A 14,912-nucleotide genomic window follows, 5' to 3' on the forward strand; every position below is an offset into this window, starting at 1 on the left:
CTTAACATTTTATAACTCAATATTTTCATCCATTATCAATTTATTTTTGCATATTCTTATTAACTTTGTTGCTAATACCACTTATTTCCAACCCAACACCATTTTAGTTATTTTTTTACCTATTTATACCCTTCTTCCATATTCTTAAAGCATTACAGCTAGAAACCACTTAATTTCTATCCAACATCATTCTAACATTCATTAATTCATTATTATTCATTAATTCATTATTATTATTATTTAAAGCATTCGTGTATTGCTAGGGAAAAGAAAGCGTCTTCCAATTCCCCTTCTTCTCCTTTTCTTGTTTTTTCTGAATTTTAAATTGGGTTCCACGCATTTTGCAGCAATTTGCAATCAATTGCTAGTATAACAATTTATTCTTGTTATTGTTAATATTATTTAAGGCATTTGTGTGTTACAGTGGTACCTCGGGTTACATACGCTTCAGGTTACAGACGCTTCAGGTTACAGGCTCCGCTAACCCAGAAATATTACCTTGGGTTTAGAACTTTGCTTCAGGATGAGAACAGAAATCGTGCTCCAGCGGCGAGGCAGCAGCAGGAGGCCCTATTAGCTAAAGTTAAGCTAGCTGGGCATCCTGTTCTAATAATAATAATAATAATAATAATAATAATAATAATACAGTGGTACCTCGGGTTACATACACTTCAGGTTACATACGCTTCAGGTTACAGGCTCCGCTAACCCAGAAATAGTACCTCGGGTTAAGGACTTTGCTTCAGGATGAGAACAGAAATCGTGCTCCGGCGGCAGCAAGAGGCCCCATTAGCGAAAGTGGTGCTTCAGGTTAAGAACAGTTTCAGGTTAAGTACGGACCTCCGGAACGAATTAAGTACTTAACCCGAGGTACTACTGTACTTATTTATGGAATTTATTTTGTGCCCTTCATCCAAGGATCACAATATTAACACACAAAAAAAACCAAAAAAAAAACCCCAACACCCAATAACCTCCCTTCTGCAGTTTAATAGGCCATGGATTATTTAGTGAGCCCAAGGCCTGGGAGAAGAGGAATGTTTAAATTTAAAAGAGAATTATATTGAAATGTAGGCGCTGGATGTGGGGGGCCAAAGCTCTTGCCTTAAGTCACAGTCATTCCCCGAAGGCCCCGAAAGCAGTATTCCGTCGCTGGCAGGAGCAACAACGAGGAGGCAGCTTCTCTGGAGAGGGGAACCCTAAAGATTGGGAGCTACCACCAAGAAGGCCCTGTCTGGAGGGTGGGACAGGAAGATGCCCCTTTGCCATGTGCAGTGTGCTGGGCCTGGGGGTAACCCGTGAAACGCGGTCCAGGTCCGGTCCAGAATCCGGAGTCAGTGCGACAGGGCCAAGGCAGGACCCCAGGCAAGGACAGGTACAGGATCTCAGGCAGGATCTAGCATACAGCAATGTTGCTCCCGCAACCTGGGGCGGGGTCCGACAGCCTTTTATCTCTGTCGGGGCAACGGCCGGTCCTGATCCCCCGGCGACTCACCTCCCTGTCTCGCCTGAAGGCGAGGACTCCTACTGCGAGTACTCAGGTCTCTCCTCTCAGACCTCAGTCTCTGCAGCTCGGGAGACGTCGGTGGGTTACTAGACCCAGGAGCTGCCTCAGCCTCCCCTGACCCAACCGGTAGTGGAGCAGCTGTAAGGGATGGCTCAGCTGGAGGCAACGAGGGAATCCCCACATCTGGAGCCAGGGCAGGATCAGGCCCCTGACTCGGCCCAGCTGGTGTTTGTTGCAGGGGAACCTGTGCAGACTGGGACTCTTCAGAATCAGGCCCCAGACTCGGTTCAGATGCCGCCTGAGGCAAAGGATCCAGTGCGGGAAGTCCCCTCTGGTTCCTAGTCCAAACCCGAGTTCCAAGCCATCACACGCAGGAAATGTGTCAATCTGGCAGCGCTCCCTAGTGGGTGGGGAGAGGAATTCACATGTGACTGCCAGTCTGCAATTCTTCCCCCAGATCTACCGGAGGACCAAGAAGCCAGCGGTGGATCGCCTGTGCGTGGGGATCCCTCCGGGGGAAGTAAGTGACCTTGCGGGGGAAGGAATCGGGTGTTCTTGAGGAGAGGCGTATTTAGGGGAACTGAATTTAATTCTAAATTATATTCTGGAAACGTGGGAGATTTCAAGGGGTCAAAAAATAAATAAATAGATGTACTGTGCTATATTATAGGGACGTGGGTGGCGCTGTGGGTTAAACCACAGAGCCTAGGACTTGCCGATCAGAAGGTCGGCGGTTCGAATCCCCGCAATGACGGAGTGAGCTCCCGTTGCTCGATCCCTCTCCTGCCAACCTAGCAGTTAGAAAGCACGCCAAGTGCAAGTAGATAAATAGATACCGCTCTGGCGGGAAGGTAAAATGGCGTTTCCGTGCGCTGCTCTGGTTCACCAGAAGCGGCTTAGTCCTGCTGGCCACATGACCCGGAAGCTGTACGCCAGACCCCTCAGCCAATAAAGTGAGATGAACGCCGCAACCCCAGAGTCGGCCACGACTGGACCTAATGGTCAGGGGTCCCTTTACCCTCTACCCTTTACCTTTACTGTGCTATATTAGAAGCAAAAAACCTTTTTGCGGAGAGCCGCAAAAAGATTCCGTTGAGCACATGGATTGATGATATGGACGGATTAGCTACAGACGAACAAATTGCATGTCGACGCAAAACAAGAATAGATAAACAGGAAGAAATCCGGGGACGGAATTTGTCCGGGGACAGATTTGCAAATCCGGGGACTGTCTCCAGGAATCAGGGATGTCTGGTAACCTCACTAACGTACCTCACTGCGAACCTGTGGTCTCTTGACTTTTTGCCAAATTGGAAAGGGGAGTTACAGTATTTTTCACTCTATTGGACGCACCGGACCATAGGAGGGGGAGAACAGGGGGGGGGATTTTTTTTCTTGTTCTCCCCCTCTAAGTCAAGGTGCGTTCTGTGCATTCAAGGTGCGTTCACCCAAAGCCTCCGGAGCCCAGCGGGAGTTCCTGCTGGGCTCTGGAGGCTTTGGGTTCCTTTCGACCTGCTCTTTGGGGCTGGCGGGGGGGGGAGTGCTGCTTTCCCCCACTGCCAGCCCCAAAGACCAGGTCGGGGAACAGCGGGAAGGCGGTGCTCCGCCTCCCCACTGTCCCCCCAGCTTGTGGGGCTTGCGGTGGGGAGAAGCGCTGCTTTCCCCACCGCCAGCCTCCAAACCAGGTCGGGTTTGGAGGCTGCTCTCCGCAAGCCTTGGGAGCCCAGCAGGAACTCCCACCGAGCTCCCAAGGCTTGCGGATATCTGCCCGAAGCCCGGGGCGCGCTACTTGGCGCACCCCAGGCTTCAGGATGCAGGCTGCTCCCAAGGATGCGGATACCTTCCTGAAGCCTGGAGAGCGAGAGGGATCGGTGAGCACCGACCGCTCTCGCTCTCCAGGCTTCAGCGAAAGCCTGCATTCGCTCCATAGGACGCTGTCAGAGCTGCCCGAGGTCCCAGCTCACAAAGGACCAACGCTGCTTCGTTGTTAAGTACAAAAGTCTTTATTGAAGTTCAGTTTCACTTCCAGAGCCGCAGTGTGCAGCTCTACGTCTCAAACTTCAGACCGCTGATGCTCCGTCTGAGTCTCCTCCCCCCAGACACCAGTTTAAGACTCTAGCCTTGCTCCACCTCTTCCTCTGTTCTTTCCGCCTCTGGTTCCGCCTGTCCGTTGGGGTCTCGCCCTTTCTAGCCTCTTCTGACGCTGATTCCCCTGAGCCTTCCCCCTCCCTCCGGCGGGCTTTAGGAGCTGGTTCCCCATCCGGGTCTCCTGCTGTCCCCCGCGCCTGTACATTTGAACTTGGCGTGCGCGCCCAGCCAGCAACTTTCCTCCTGACCGTTTCCCTGCTGCTGTCACTGCTTCCCCCTTCGGGGGGGCTAGCTGCAACTGACCTCCCCTCCTTTCCCCCACTCTCCGATGGAGGCGTGGTCAGCCCTGACTCACTTTCTCTCCCCGCTGGAGGAGACGCTGGCCCTGACACATGTGACTCTTCCCCCCCACTACGCTCTGGTGGGGAAACTGGTCCTGATCCCCCGCTGCTGCTTCGGGGTTCCCCGCTGGCTCCTTGTTTCTGGTGCGTCCCCCCTGGGACCCCCCTTGCCCTGACCATCGGCGCCCCCTTCTGGGAATCTTCTGATTCGCTGGAGAAGCTCATGGAATCTCTCGGGCCACTGTCATACTCCCCTACGCTGCCCTCGGATTCTTCCCCTTCGCTCTCCATTTCCTCTCTCCCCTGTGCTCCTGCTCCTGAGCCCCTGACAGACGCACACACATTTCCCCTTCCTATAGAGCGAAAAATACGGTACATTCTGCACTGGGTACAGGAAGGGATGTGAGAGGATAATCGATTATTTGAAACTGTATTTAAGCTGATCAAATGTTTTGTAAGCTGCTGCTGGGGGCTGGTGAGGAGGACTGATGGCTTGTAATGTTAGACTGCTATGGTTTTTTGAAATAAAACTAAGCAAAGATATTGTGGACGGCCTTTTAGTTATGCGCCCCCCAGTCGCTGTCCGCACACTGTGTTGGCGCAAAAGTCCAACCCAAACTTTTCCCGCAGTGTTTCGGTCTCTTGGGGGTCAACGGCGCCGGGAAAACGTCAACTTTCAAAATGCTAACAGGAGACTCTGAGGTGACGTCCGGGAAGGCCTTTCTGAAAGGCTACAGGTCAGTGCCGATTGGGGAAAAACCCGCATAAATCTAAATCAAGTAAGTGTTGGAAATCTAAAGAGAAAGAAGGTTCTGTTTATCCTACGTTGTGGTCTTGTAGTAAGGTTAAAGCTTCACTGGGAAATGATATATAATGCAATGAAAAGGATGTTTAAAATAACATTTGTAAACAAACAAACAAACCCAGAAGCTTTTTTGGGGGGGAATTATAGGGACAGAACTGGGAGCCAATGCAGATCTCTCAGGACCAGTGTTATATGGTCCCGGCGGCCAGTCCCAGTCACCAGTCTAGCTGCCGCGTTGTGGATTAATTGCAGTTTCCGGGTCACCTTCAAAGGGAGCCCCACGTAGAGCACATTGCAGTAGTCCAAGCGGGAGATAACTAGAGCATGCACCACTCTGGCAAGACAGTCTGCAGGCAGGGAGGGTCTCATCCTGCATACCAGGTGGAGCTGCCCTGGACACAGAACTGACCTGCGCCTCCATGGACAGCTGTGAGTCCAAAATGACCCCCAGGCTGCACACCTGGTCCTTCAGGGGCACAGTTACCCCATTCAGGACCAGGGAGTCCTCCACACCTGCCCGCCTCCTGTCCACCAAAAACAGTCCTTCTGTCTTGTCAGGATTCAACCTCAATCTGTCAGCCGCCATCCATCCTCCAACTGCCTCCAGATACTCTCACAGGACCTTCACTGGTTCCGATTTGAAAGAGAGGTAGAGCTGGGTGTCATCCGCATACCGGTGAACACCCAGCCCAAAGCCCTGATGATCTCTCCCAGCGGCTTCATATAGATATTAAAAAGCATGGGGGAGAGGACAGAACCCTGAGGCACCCCACAAGTGAGAGCTCAGGGGTCCGAACACTCATCCCCCAACACCACAAATTTAAGAAAGGGCGGGGGAGAGACCTGGGTTAACCTGCCATGATCTTTGCTTCTTGTTTCAAAGCCGTCTCTCTCTCCAATTCCCACTTTCCTAACCCTCACCCCACCTACAGCGTAATCACTGACCTGCAAGCCGTCCACCAGAACATGGGCTATTGCCCCCAATTTGACGCCATCAACGACCTGCTAACCGGACGCGAACATCTCGTCTTCTACTCTCGCCTGCGCGGGGTCCCGGAAACCGAAATTCCCGGGGTGAGAGTTGCAAAAAAAGGGCCGGCTCTCTGGCGCCCTGGCTGAAAAAGCACTCTGCGCATGCTCAGACGGTGCCTTGGTTGTTTATTACAGTCGTACCTTGGATCTCCCGAACAAATCGGCTCCCGAACGATCCAAACCCAGACGTGTCTGTTTGATAATGTGTGGTTTGCTATGCCTAATAAAGGATAACTGTATTTACCAAGGGACGCGGGTGGCGCTGTGGGTTAAACCACAGAGCGTAGGACTTGCCAATCAGAAGGTCGGCGGTTCGAATCCCTGCAATGACGGGGTGAGCTCCCGTTGCTCGGTCCCTGCTCCTGCCAACCTAGCAGTTCGAAAGCACATTGAAGCGCAAGTAGATAAATAGGTACCGCTCCGGCGGGAAGGTAAACGGCGTTTCCGTGCGCTGCTCTGGTTCGCCAGAAGCGGCTTAGTCCTGCTGGCCACATGACCCGGAAGCTGTACGCCGGCTCCCTCGGCCAGTAAAGCGAGATGAGCGCCGCAACCCCAGAGTCGGCCACGACTGGACCTAATGGTCAGGGGCCCCTTTACCTTTTATATTTACTAAACCCAGAAGTGAGCGTTCCAGTTTCCGAACGGTTTTTGGAAGCCAAACGTCCGACGGGGCTTCCGGTTGGCTGCAGGAGCTTCCAAGCGGAAGCTGCTCTTTGGTTTCCAAACGGAAACCAATCGGAAGCCATGCTTCAGTTTTCAAACATTTTGGAAGTCGAACGGACTTCTGGAACGGATTCCGTTCGACTTCCAAGGTATGCCTGTATTATTATGATGATGGGGGCAAACCTATGCTCCGTTGGCTTTGCCTGCCATTCGCTCGGGCGCCCCCTGCTGCCGGGCTCCCCACCTCTTGCCCAACCAGTGAATCTCTCCCCGCCAGGTGGTCAAATGGGGACTGTCGACGCTTGGTCTGACGGCCTACGCGGACAGGCCCGCCGGACGCTACAGCGGCGGCAACAAACGGAAGCTCTCCACGGCCATCGCGCTCATCGGAGCACCGCCGGTCATTTTCCTGGTCAGTGATGGGGAGCGGCAGCGCCTTTTGTGTCGCTGGCCGTTTTTTGAGTCGGAAGGGGGGGGTGTTAGCGGGGTGGGCAAGAACTTGGCGAGGCTTGAAATTTCGTTTGTTTGCGGGTTCTAGGACGAGCCGACGACGGGGATGGATCCGAGGGCCAAACGCTTCCTTTGGAACTGTATCCTTGGCGTGATAAGGGATGGCCGGTCGGTGGTCCTCACGTCCCACAGGTAAACTAATAATAATAATTTATCATTTATACCCCGCCCATCTGGCTGGGCTTCCCCAGCCACTCTGGGCGGCTTCCCAAAAAGTATTAAAATACTGTAATACATCAAACATTAAAAGCTTCCCTAAACAGGGCTGCCTTCAGATGTCTTCTAAAAGTCAGATAGTTGCTTATTTCCTTGACATCTGACGGGAGGGCGTTCCACAGGGAGGGTGCCACCACCAAAAAAGCCCTCTGCCTGGTTCCCTGCAACCTCACTTCTCGCAGGGAGGGAACTGCCAGAAGGCCCTTGGGAGATGGACCCTGGTGTCCGGGCTGGACGATGGGGGTGGAGACGCTCCTTCAGGTATACTGGGCTGTTTAGGGCTTTCAAGGTCAGCACCAACCCTTTGAATTGTGCTCGGAAACGTATTGGAAGCCAATGCAGGTCTTTCAAGACCGGTGTTATGTGGTCCCAGTGGTCGCTCCCAGTCCCCAGTCTAGCTGCCGCATTCTGGATGAGTTGTAGTTTCCGGGTCACCTTCAAAGGTTGCCCCACGGAGAGCGCATGGCAGTAGTCCAAGCAGGAGATAACCAGAGCATGCACCACTCTGGAGAGACAGTCTGCGGACAGGAAGGGTCTCATCCTGCGTACCAGATGGAGCTGTCCTGGACACAGAATTGAACTGCGCCTCCATGGACAGCTGTGAGTCCAAAATGACCCCCAGGCTGCGCATCTGGTCCTTCGGGGGCACAGTGACCCCATTCAGGACCAGAGAGTCCCCAACACCCGCCCGCCCCTGTCCCCCAAAAACAGTCCTTCTGTCTTGTCAGGATTCAACCTCAATCTGTTAGCCGCCATCCATCCTCCAACCGCCAAAGGCAAAATCTCTGTCTCTCGCCTTCCTGTTATTTTTGGTAATGAATTATTATTATTATTATTAGCCAGGCAGATCTGCAAAAGGCCCCATACTCCCTCCCAGCAACTGGGGTGAATAACCAGGCAGAAATTCCACAGGTGCAGATTCCCCTGCCGTTTACCGGAGAGGCACCTTCTTAAAGAATCGGGGTGAGGCCGAAAGGAGCTAACTGCCTTTCCTTCTCCTTCTTTCTCCCCCCTGCTAGCATGGAGGAGTGCGAGGCTCTCTGCACCAGAATGGCGATCATGGTGAACGGCCGTTTCCGATGTCTAGGGAGTGTGCAGCACCTGAAGAACAAGTAAGCCTCTGGGGGAGATGGTGAAGGGTGTGTTGTATTGATAATGTGCCGTTTGGGGGTGGGATTTCAGTCCTAAAGGCCACACCCCTCGCACAGACCACACCCTCTTTTCTGCAGACCACACCCCTCACATAAGCCACACCCCCTCGCTCCAGGCCACACCTCTCACATAAAACACACCTCCTCTCTGCAGGCCACACCCCTCGCATAAGCCACACCCCTCGCATAAGCCACACCCCTCTCTAGGGCACACCCCTCACATAAACCACACCCCTCACATAAACCACACCCCTGCTCTCTAGGCCACACCCCATGTATAAGCCACACACCCCTCTCTAGGCCACACCCCTCACATAAAACACACCCCTCCTTTCCATTCCACACCCCTCACATAAAACACACCCCTCCTTTCCATTCCACACCCCTCACATAAAACACACCTCCTCTCTGTAGGCCACACCCCTTGCACAAGCCACACCCCTTGCACAAGCCACACCTCTTGCATAAGCCACACCTCTTCTCTCTAGGCCACACCCTGCTTGTCAGAAATGGCATAAATGTAGAGGCTTGTGCGATGCGATCAGAACTTATTGTCAATGAATCAAACCCAATCAACACAATGCATTCATCGTGGACACAATGGCTTGATGCGTATTTTATAATTCCTCATAGTAATCCCATCTGATCTTATGGAGGACTCCCTGGTCCTGAATGGGGCAACTGTGCCCCTGAAAGACCAGCTGCGCAGCCTGGGAGTCATTCTGGACTCACAGCTGTCCATGGAGGCGCAGGTCAGTTCTGTGTCCAGGGCAGCTCCATCTGGGACGCAGGATGAGACCCTCCCTGCCCGCAGACTGTCTGGCCAGAGTGGTCCATGCTCTGGTCATCTCCCGCTTGGACTACTGCCATGCGCTGTCCGTGGGGCTGCCTTTGAAGGTGACCCGGAAACTACAACTAATCCAGAATGCGGCAGCTAGACTGGTGACTGGGGGCGGCCGCCGGGACCATATAACACCAGTCCTGAAAGACCTACATTGGCTCCCAGGACGTTTCCGAGCACAATTCAAAGTGTTGGTGCTGACCTTGAAAGCCCTAAACGGCCTCGGTCCAGTATACCTGAAGGAGCGTCTCCACCTCCATCGTTCTGCCCAGACATTGAGGTCCATCTCCCGAGGGCCTTCTGGTGGTTCACTCATTGCAAGAAGCCAAGTTACAGGGAACCAGGCAGAGGGCCTTCTCGGTGGTGGCACCCGCCCTGTGGAACGCCCTCCCACCGGATGTCAAAGAGAACAACAACTACCTGACTTTTAGAAGACATCTGAAGGCAGCCCTGTTTAGGGAAGCTTTATAATCTTTAATAGGTTATTGTATTTTCGTGTTCTGTTGGAAGCCGCCCAGAGTGGCTGAGGAAGCCCAGCCAGATGGGCAGGGTATAAATAATAAATTATTATTATTATCGCTACAGTTCCGCCTCGGTTTCTCTTCCTAGGTTCGGAGACGGCTACACCATCGTCCTCCGGGTCTCCAGCGCCGACTTGGGCCCTGTGGATAAATTCATCCGGGATTCTTTCCCCGGAATCATCTTGAAAGAGAAACATCATTGCACCCTCCAGTACCAGTTGCCTTCTCACAGCTGCTCCCTGGCCAAGATCTTTGGCATCCTCTCGGCTCACCGGGCCACCTACCACATCGAAGATTACTCCGTCTCGCAAACGACCCTCGACCAGGTGAGGCCGGCGGCGTGAGTGGGGACCCCCTAAAGGTAGAAGTAAAGGGAACCCTGACCATTAGGTCCAGTCATGGCCGACTCCGGGGTTGCGACGCTCATCTCACTTTATTGGCCGAGGGAGCCGGCATACAGCTTCTGGGTCATGTGGCCAGCAGGGCTAAGCCGCTTCTGGTGAACCAGAGCAGCGTATGGAAATGCCGTTTACCTGCCTGCCGGAGTGGTACCTATTTATCTACTTGCACTTTGACGTGCTTTCGAACTGCTAGGTTGGCAGGAGCAGGGACCGAGCAACGGGAGCTCACCCCATTAAGGGGATTCGAACCGCCGACCTTCTGATCGGCAAGCCCTAGGCTCTGTGGTTTAACCCACAGCACCACCCAAAAAAACTATCCCCCCAAAAAACCTTTCCAAATAAAGCTTTTGCCTGTCTTGTTTCCCTCCTCGCTTCTGAGAATCCGCCCAGTTTCGTTCCGATTTCTGCAGTCATAAGAACTAGTAGCTTAACTTTAGAGATTGGGCCCTTGAAGGTAACTTGGAAACTTCGGTCGGTCCTAAACGGAGCGGTTTTGAAAAGAATAACACTATTAAAAAATGTAATGGAGGACGGATGGCGGCCAACAGATTGAGGTTTAATCCTGACAAGACAGAAGGACTGTTTTTGGGGGACAGGGGCGAGCAGGTGTGGGGGACTCCCTGGTCCTGAATGGGGTGACTGTGCCCCTGAAGGGCCAGGAGCACAGCCTGGGAGTCATTCTGGACTCACAGCTGTCCATGGAGGCGCAGGTCAGTTCTGTGTCCAGGGCAGCTCCATCTGGTACACAGGATGAGACCCTCCCTCCCTGCAGACTGTCTGGCCGGAGTGATACATGCTCTGGTTATCTCCCACTTGGACTACTGCAACGTGCTCTATGTGGGGCTGCCTTGGAAGGTGACCCGGAAACTGCAACTAATCCAGAATGCGGTTGCCAGACTGGTGACTGGGAGCGGCCGCCAAGACCACATAACACCAGTCCTGAAAGACCTACGTTGGCTCCCAGGACATTTCTGAGCACAATTCAAAGTGTTGGTGCTGACCTTGAAAGCCCTAAATGGCCCAGTATCCCTGAAGGAGCATCTCCACCCCCATTGTCCAGCCCAGACACCGGGGTCCATCTCCCGAGGGCCTTCTGGCGGTTCCCTCATTGTGAGAAGTGAGGTTACAAGGAACCAGGCAGAGGGCCTTCTCGGTGGTGGCGCCAGCCCTGTGGAACGTCCTCCCTTCAGATGTGAAGGAAATAAGTATCTATCTTACCTTTAAAAGACATCTGAAGGCAGCCCTGTTTAGGGAAGTTTTTAATATTTAATGCTGTATTGTTTTTAACACTCGATTGGAAGCCGCCCCGAGTGGCTGGGGAAGCTCAGCCAGATAGGCGGGGTATAAATAATATATTCTATTATTATTACCATTTTATCCTCTTTTGTCTTTCTCTCACCGCCCCGTTCCCTTTCGCCGCAAGGTCTTCGTTCACTTCGCCAAAGACCAAAGCGACGACGATTGCTGCCCCGCGGACCACCCCACGGCCCCCAGCCGCTGGAGGAGAATTCTTGGTTTCCTGGAGGACAAGAATGTAGAAGAAACCCGGGTCTGAGAGACGCGATCCGGACTCGAGCCTCGTATTAAGGGTGGGCGTTGGGGGGTCTCCACGCCCCTGAAGGTGGACTTGACCCCACACGAGCGAAACTCCCATTTCCCTACGTCTCAGAGGCGCTGCCTTCTCAAATGAGCGAATGTAAGGACAGGGTCTCTCGGGGGCTTAACAGCCAGCGCCCCCCATCCTTCGATCCCTCCGGTAAGGGGGTCCGGAAAGCAGAGAAGAGGGTTCTCTGTAGGTCTGGAGCCGTGGGGGACGCGAAATGAATATGGAGATCCGAAACTACCTCGTTTGCCCTTCCCGAACCAATACACGAACGTAAAATGGGGCTGTTTTTCCGGGATTCGCGTTCTGCTGAATTTTCACCACTTGCAAAAATTGTGTATTTTCATACACACACGCACGCGAAGTATGTATTAGGTGCGGATCACATGCGGAAAATTGAGCATGGCTGTGGAAACATCCCGGAAGGTCTCGTTTACAAGACAGGAGCGGTTTATTTGCTCCTCGTTTCCTCTTGCCCCCCCAACAAGGCGAGCGGGGGGGCAGATTTATTTATGCAACTTTAAAAAGCTTTGTGCAAGCTGGTTTTAAATTGCTGGGCTAGGCAGGAGCAGCATTAGAGAAACCAACAATTTAAAAGGTTTTTTGGGGGGGTTTCAGCTAGATAAAGGGGCGGAACGGGAGGTGTTTAGAGAACGCGGGCGTTTGGCTGCTGTGCATCGATAAAATAACTTATTCTCGCTTTTGCTGCTAGCCCATTCTGAACAGAGTCTGCCCCCCCCCCCCCGCTTTGCAGTTGTCGATATTTTGCGGGTGAATTTCCTTCTGCACCGGTTGAATGCGTCAAATGCACTGGGATCTTTGCAATTGCTCTGCGATTCCCCCTACTGCCTATTGGGGGCGCTAATGTCACAGGCGGCCTGTTTCTCTGGGGTGAACCCTACAGCTTGCATTTGGAACCCCCCTGTCATTCGGCGACCTTTGATTTCTTTCTGGGGTGCCCCCTTTTAAAGGACGGAGTTTCGCTCCTGAGCTACGCAGCCGAACTCGTTTTCTGCAGGAAGATTTAAAATCGGAAAGCCTGAGACTTCGCTGCCCCCAAATCTCTAAACCCCCAGGGGGTTAGACATGAGAACCCCCAGAAATTGCAGGGACCGCTGGTCAGGAAGGATGGGGGTTTGGAGACGATCACAATCTCAAAAGCCACAACTTCCCTCATTTTGATGCAGAAGGAAGCGCCGCATAGCGCTGACTGGCCAGTGCCCAGGACGTCACCCACCCCCTTCGTTTTTCACACTTTAAAAAAAAGTCCTTTCTTTTTCTTCTTTCTCTGAAAAAGTTAGAGGCTCACATGACCTGTGAATGTACACTCTGCACTTTGAAGGCGGGGGTGTTAAGAGGGGGGGGAGTTTTCGAGGCAGCTGGCGTGGAAAGCAGGGAAGGAACTGGAGGCCGGTGGTTGTGGGGCAACGGCCCCCTAGATATCGTTGGGACTGCCGCCCCCTAGCATCCAAGACGGCCAATACTCAGGGGTGATGGGGAGCCAGAGTCCAGCAATATTTGAAGGGCCACGGGTTTCCCTCGAAATTGCATTCCTGTAAGAGATGGAATCGTGGAATTGTTAAAGTTGCCATGCTAAAGCTTCTGGATAAATTCCTCTTTTTAGAATTGGTGTTGACTCGAGGTCTAGGGAAGCCTGTATCCCTCCAGCTGTCGCTGCCTCTATTTATTTTATTTTATTGATTACATAAAATGTAGCACAGCCTATGCAAAAAAATAAAATGAATGCCTCAATTTGCAAGAGGCAGCAAGGAACGCTTCATCTCCCATCAGGGATGGCAGTGTCTATGTCCCTGGACTCCAGCTTCCCATCAGTCCCAGTATTTGGTATAGCCATGTGTGATGGGTTATGTAGTCCAGCAACCGCGGATGATGGGTTATGTAGTCCAGCAACCGCGGATGAAGGTAAATGGCGTTTCAGTGCGCTGCTCTGGTTCACCAGAAGGGGCTTAGTCCTGCTGGCCACATGACCCGGAAGCTGTACGCCGGCTCCCTCGGCCAGTAAAGCGAGATGAGCGCCGCAACCCCAGAGTCGGCTGCGACTGGACCTAATGGTCAGGGGTCCCTTTACCTTTATGCATAGTTTTGGGGAATGAGTGGTCGCTGCAATTTTCCAGGAAAAAAAAAAACGTCTTTGGGATTCGAAGCACATGGCAGTGCCCACTTCCTACAATCGGGGGGTTCTGGGGATTTGCAGCTGGCAGTGTTTAGTTCACGTGTCAGGATTCGAACTCGGCCCCTGGCATACCCCCGAGCTACTTTGCTGTCCTTTCTGCGGACAGGGGCCGCTCACCCCCATCCCATCTTCTGCCTTCAGCTCCTTATGCTTATATGCTGGACACAAACAAATATAGATATATTTACTGAATAAAAATGCTATGTTCTGTTAAGAACGCCTCTTGCCACCTCTGTCTGTAGAATCATAGAGTCGGAGGGGCAGAGTGTCGGGATGGTCTCATTAGCACCCCTGCTGGTTGATGGAGGAACGAACGAATGAATCTTTATTTGCGTCGGCCACAGCAATAAAACAATACGATATATAGTCATACCTCGGGTTACAGACGCTTCAGGTTGCTTTTTTTGGGTGACGGATGCGCCGAAAAAATCCATATTCATATACATCACCTGATCCGAAAGCATCTTTTATCATTACCCAAAAGCTTTCTATACGCTGATTAATAGCAAAATAATTTTAAGATCTGTTTAGGGAGATGGACGGATCAGCCCCTCGTGAGCCCCCGCAGACAATTGCGTTGCCACTAGCCATCGGGGGGGGGCTGTCAATAATAATAATAATAATAATAATAATAATAATAATAATAATAATTTATTATTTATACCCCACCCATCTAGCTGGGCTTCCCCAGCCACTCTGGGCGGCTTCCAACAAAACACTAAAATACAATAACCTGTTAAACATTAAAAGCTTCCCTAAACAGGGCTGCCTTCAGATGTCTTCTAAAAGTTGGGTAGTTATTTTTCTCTTTGACATCTGGTGGGAGGGCGTTCCACAGGGAGGGCGCCACCACCAAGAAGGCCCTTTGCCTGGTTCCCTGTAACTTGGCTTCTCGCAGCGAGGGACCGCCAGAAGGCCCTCGGAGATGGGCCCAGGTGTCCGGGCTGAGCAATGGGGGTGGAGACGCTCCTTCAGGTCTACTGGGCCATTTAGGGCTTTGAAGGTCAGCACCAACACTTTGAATTGTGCTCGGAAATGT

The 14,912-nt window shown here is 52.4% G+C and overlaps 2 protein-coding genes across 2 annotated transcripts in view; both read left to right on the top strand.

Annotated features, from left to right (window-relative positions):
• ABCA7 (ATP binding cassette subfamily A member 7) overlaps window positions 1-14,245 on the top strand; it is a 77,308-nt gene extending 63,063 nt beyond the window's left edge. Inside the window, exons 42-50 of the mRNA XM_083594277.1 lie at window positions 1,965-2,027; window positions 4,567-4,673; window positions 4,717-4,775; window positions 5,625-5,815; window positions 6,714-6,848; window positions 6,975-7,078; window positions 8,182-8,274; window positions 9,764-10,001; window positions 11,500-14,245. Of these exons, the coding sequence (XP_083450403.1) occupies window positions 1,965-2,027; window positions 4,567-4,673; window positions 4,717-4,775; window positions 5,625-5,815; window positions 6,714-6,848; window positions 6,975-7,078; window positions 8,182-8,274; window positions 9,764-10,001; window positions 11,500-11,631 (1,122 nt within the window). The 3' untranslated portion in view covers window positions 11,632-14,245. The remainder of the gene's footprint in view (window positions 1-1,964; window positions 2,028-4,566; window positions 4,674-4,716; window positions 4,776-5,624; window positions 5,816-6,713; window positions 6,849-6,974; window positions 7,079-8,181; window positions 8,275-9,763; window positions 10,002-11,499) is intronic.
• The window catches only part of RNF126 (ring finger protein 126), a 767,042-nt gene that overhangs the window by 188,093 nt on the left and 564,037 nt on the right, over window positions 1-14,912 (top strand). The window lies entirely within an intron of this gene.

This window comes from Podarcis filfolensis (assembly GCF_964270895.1).
Source record: "Podarcis filfolensis genome assembly, chromosome: 18".
Taxonomy (NCBI): Eukaryota; Metazoa; Chordata; class Lepidosauria; order Squamata; family Lacertidae; genus Podarcis; species Podarcis filfolensis.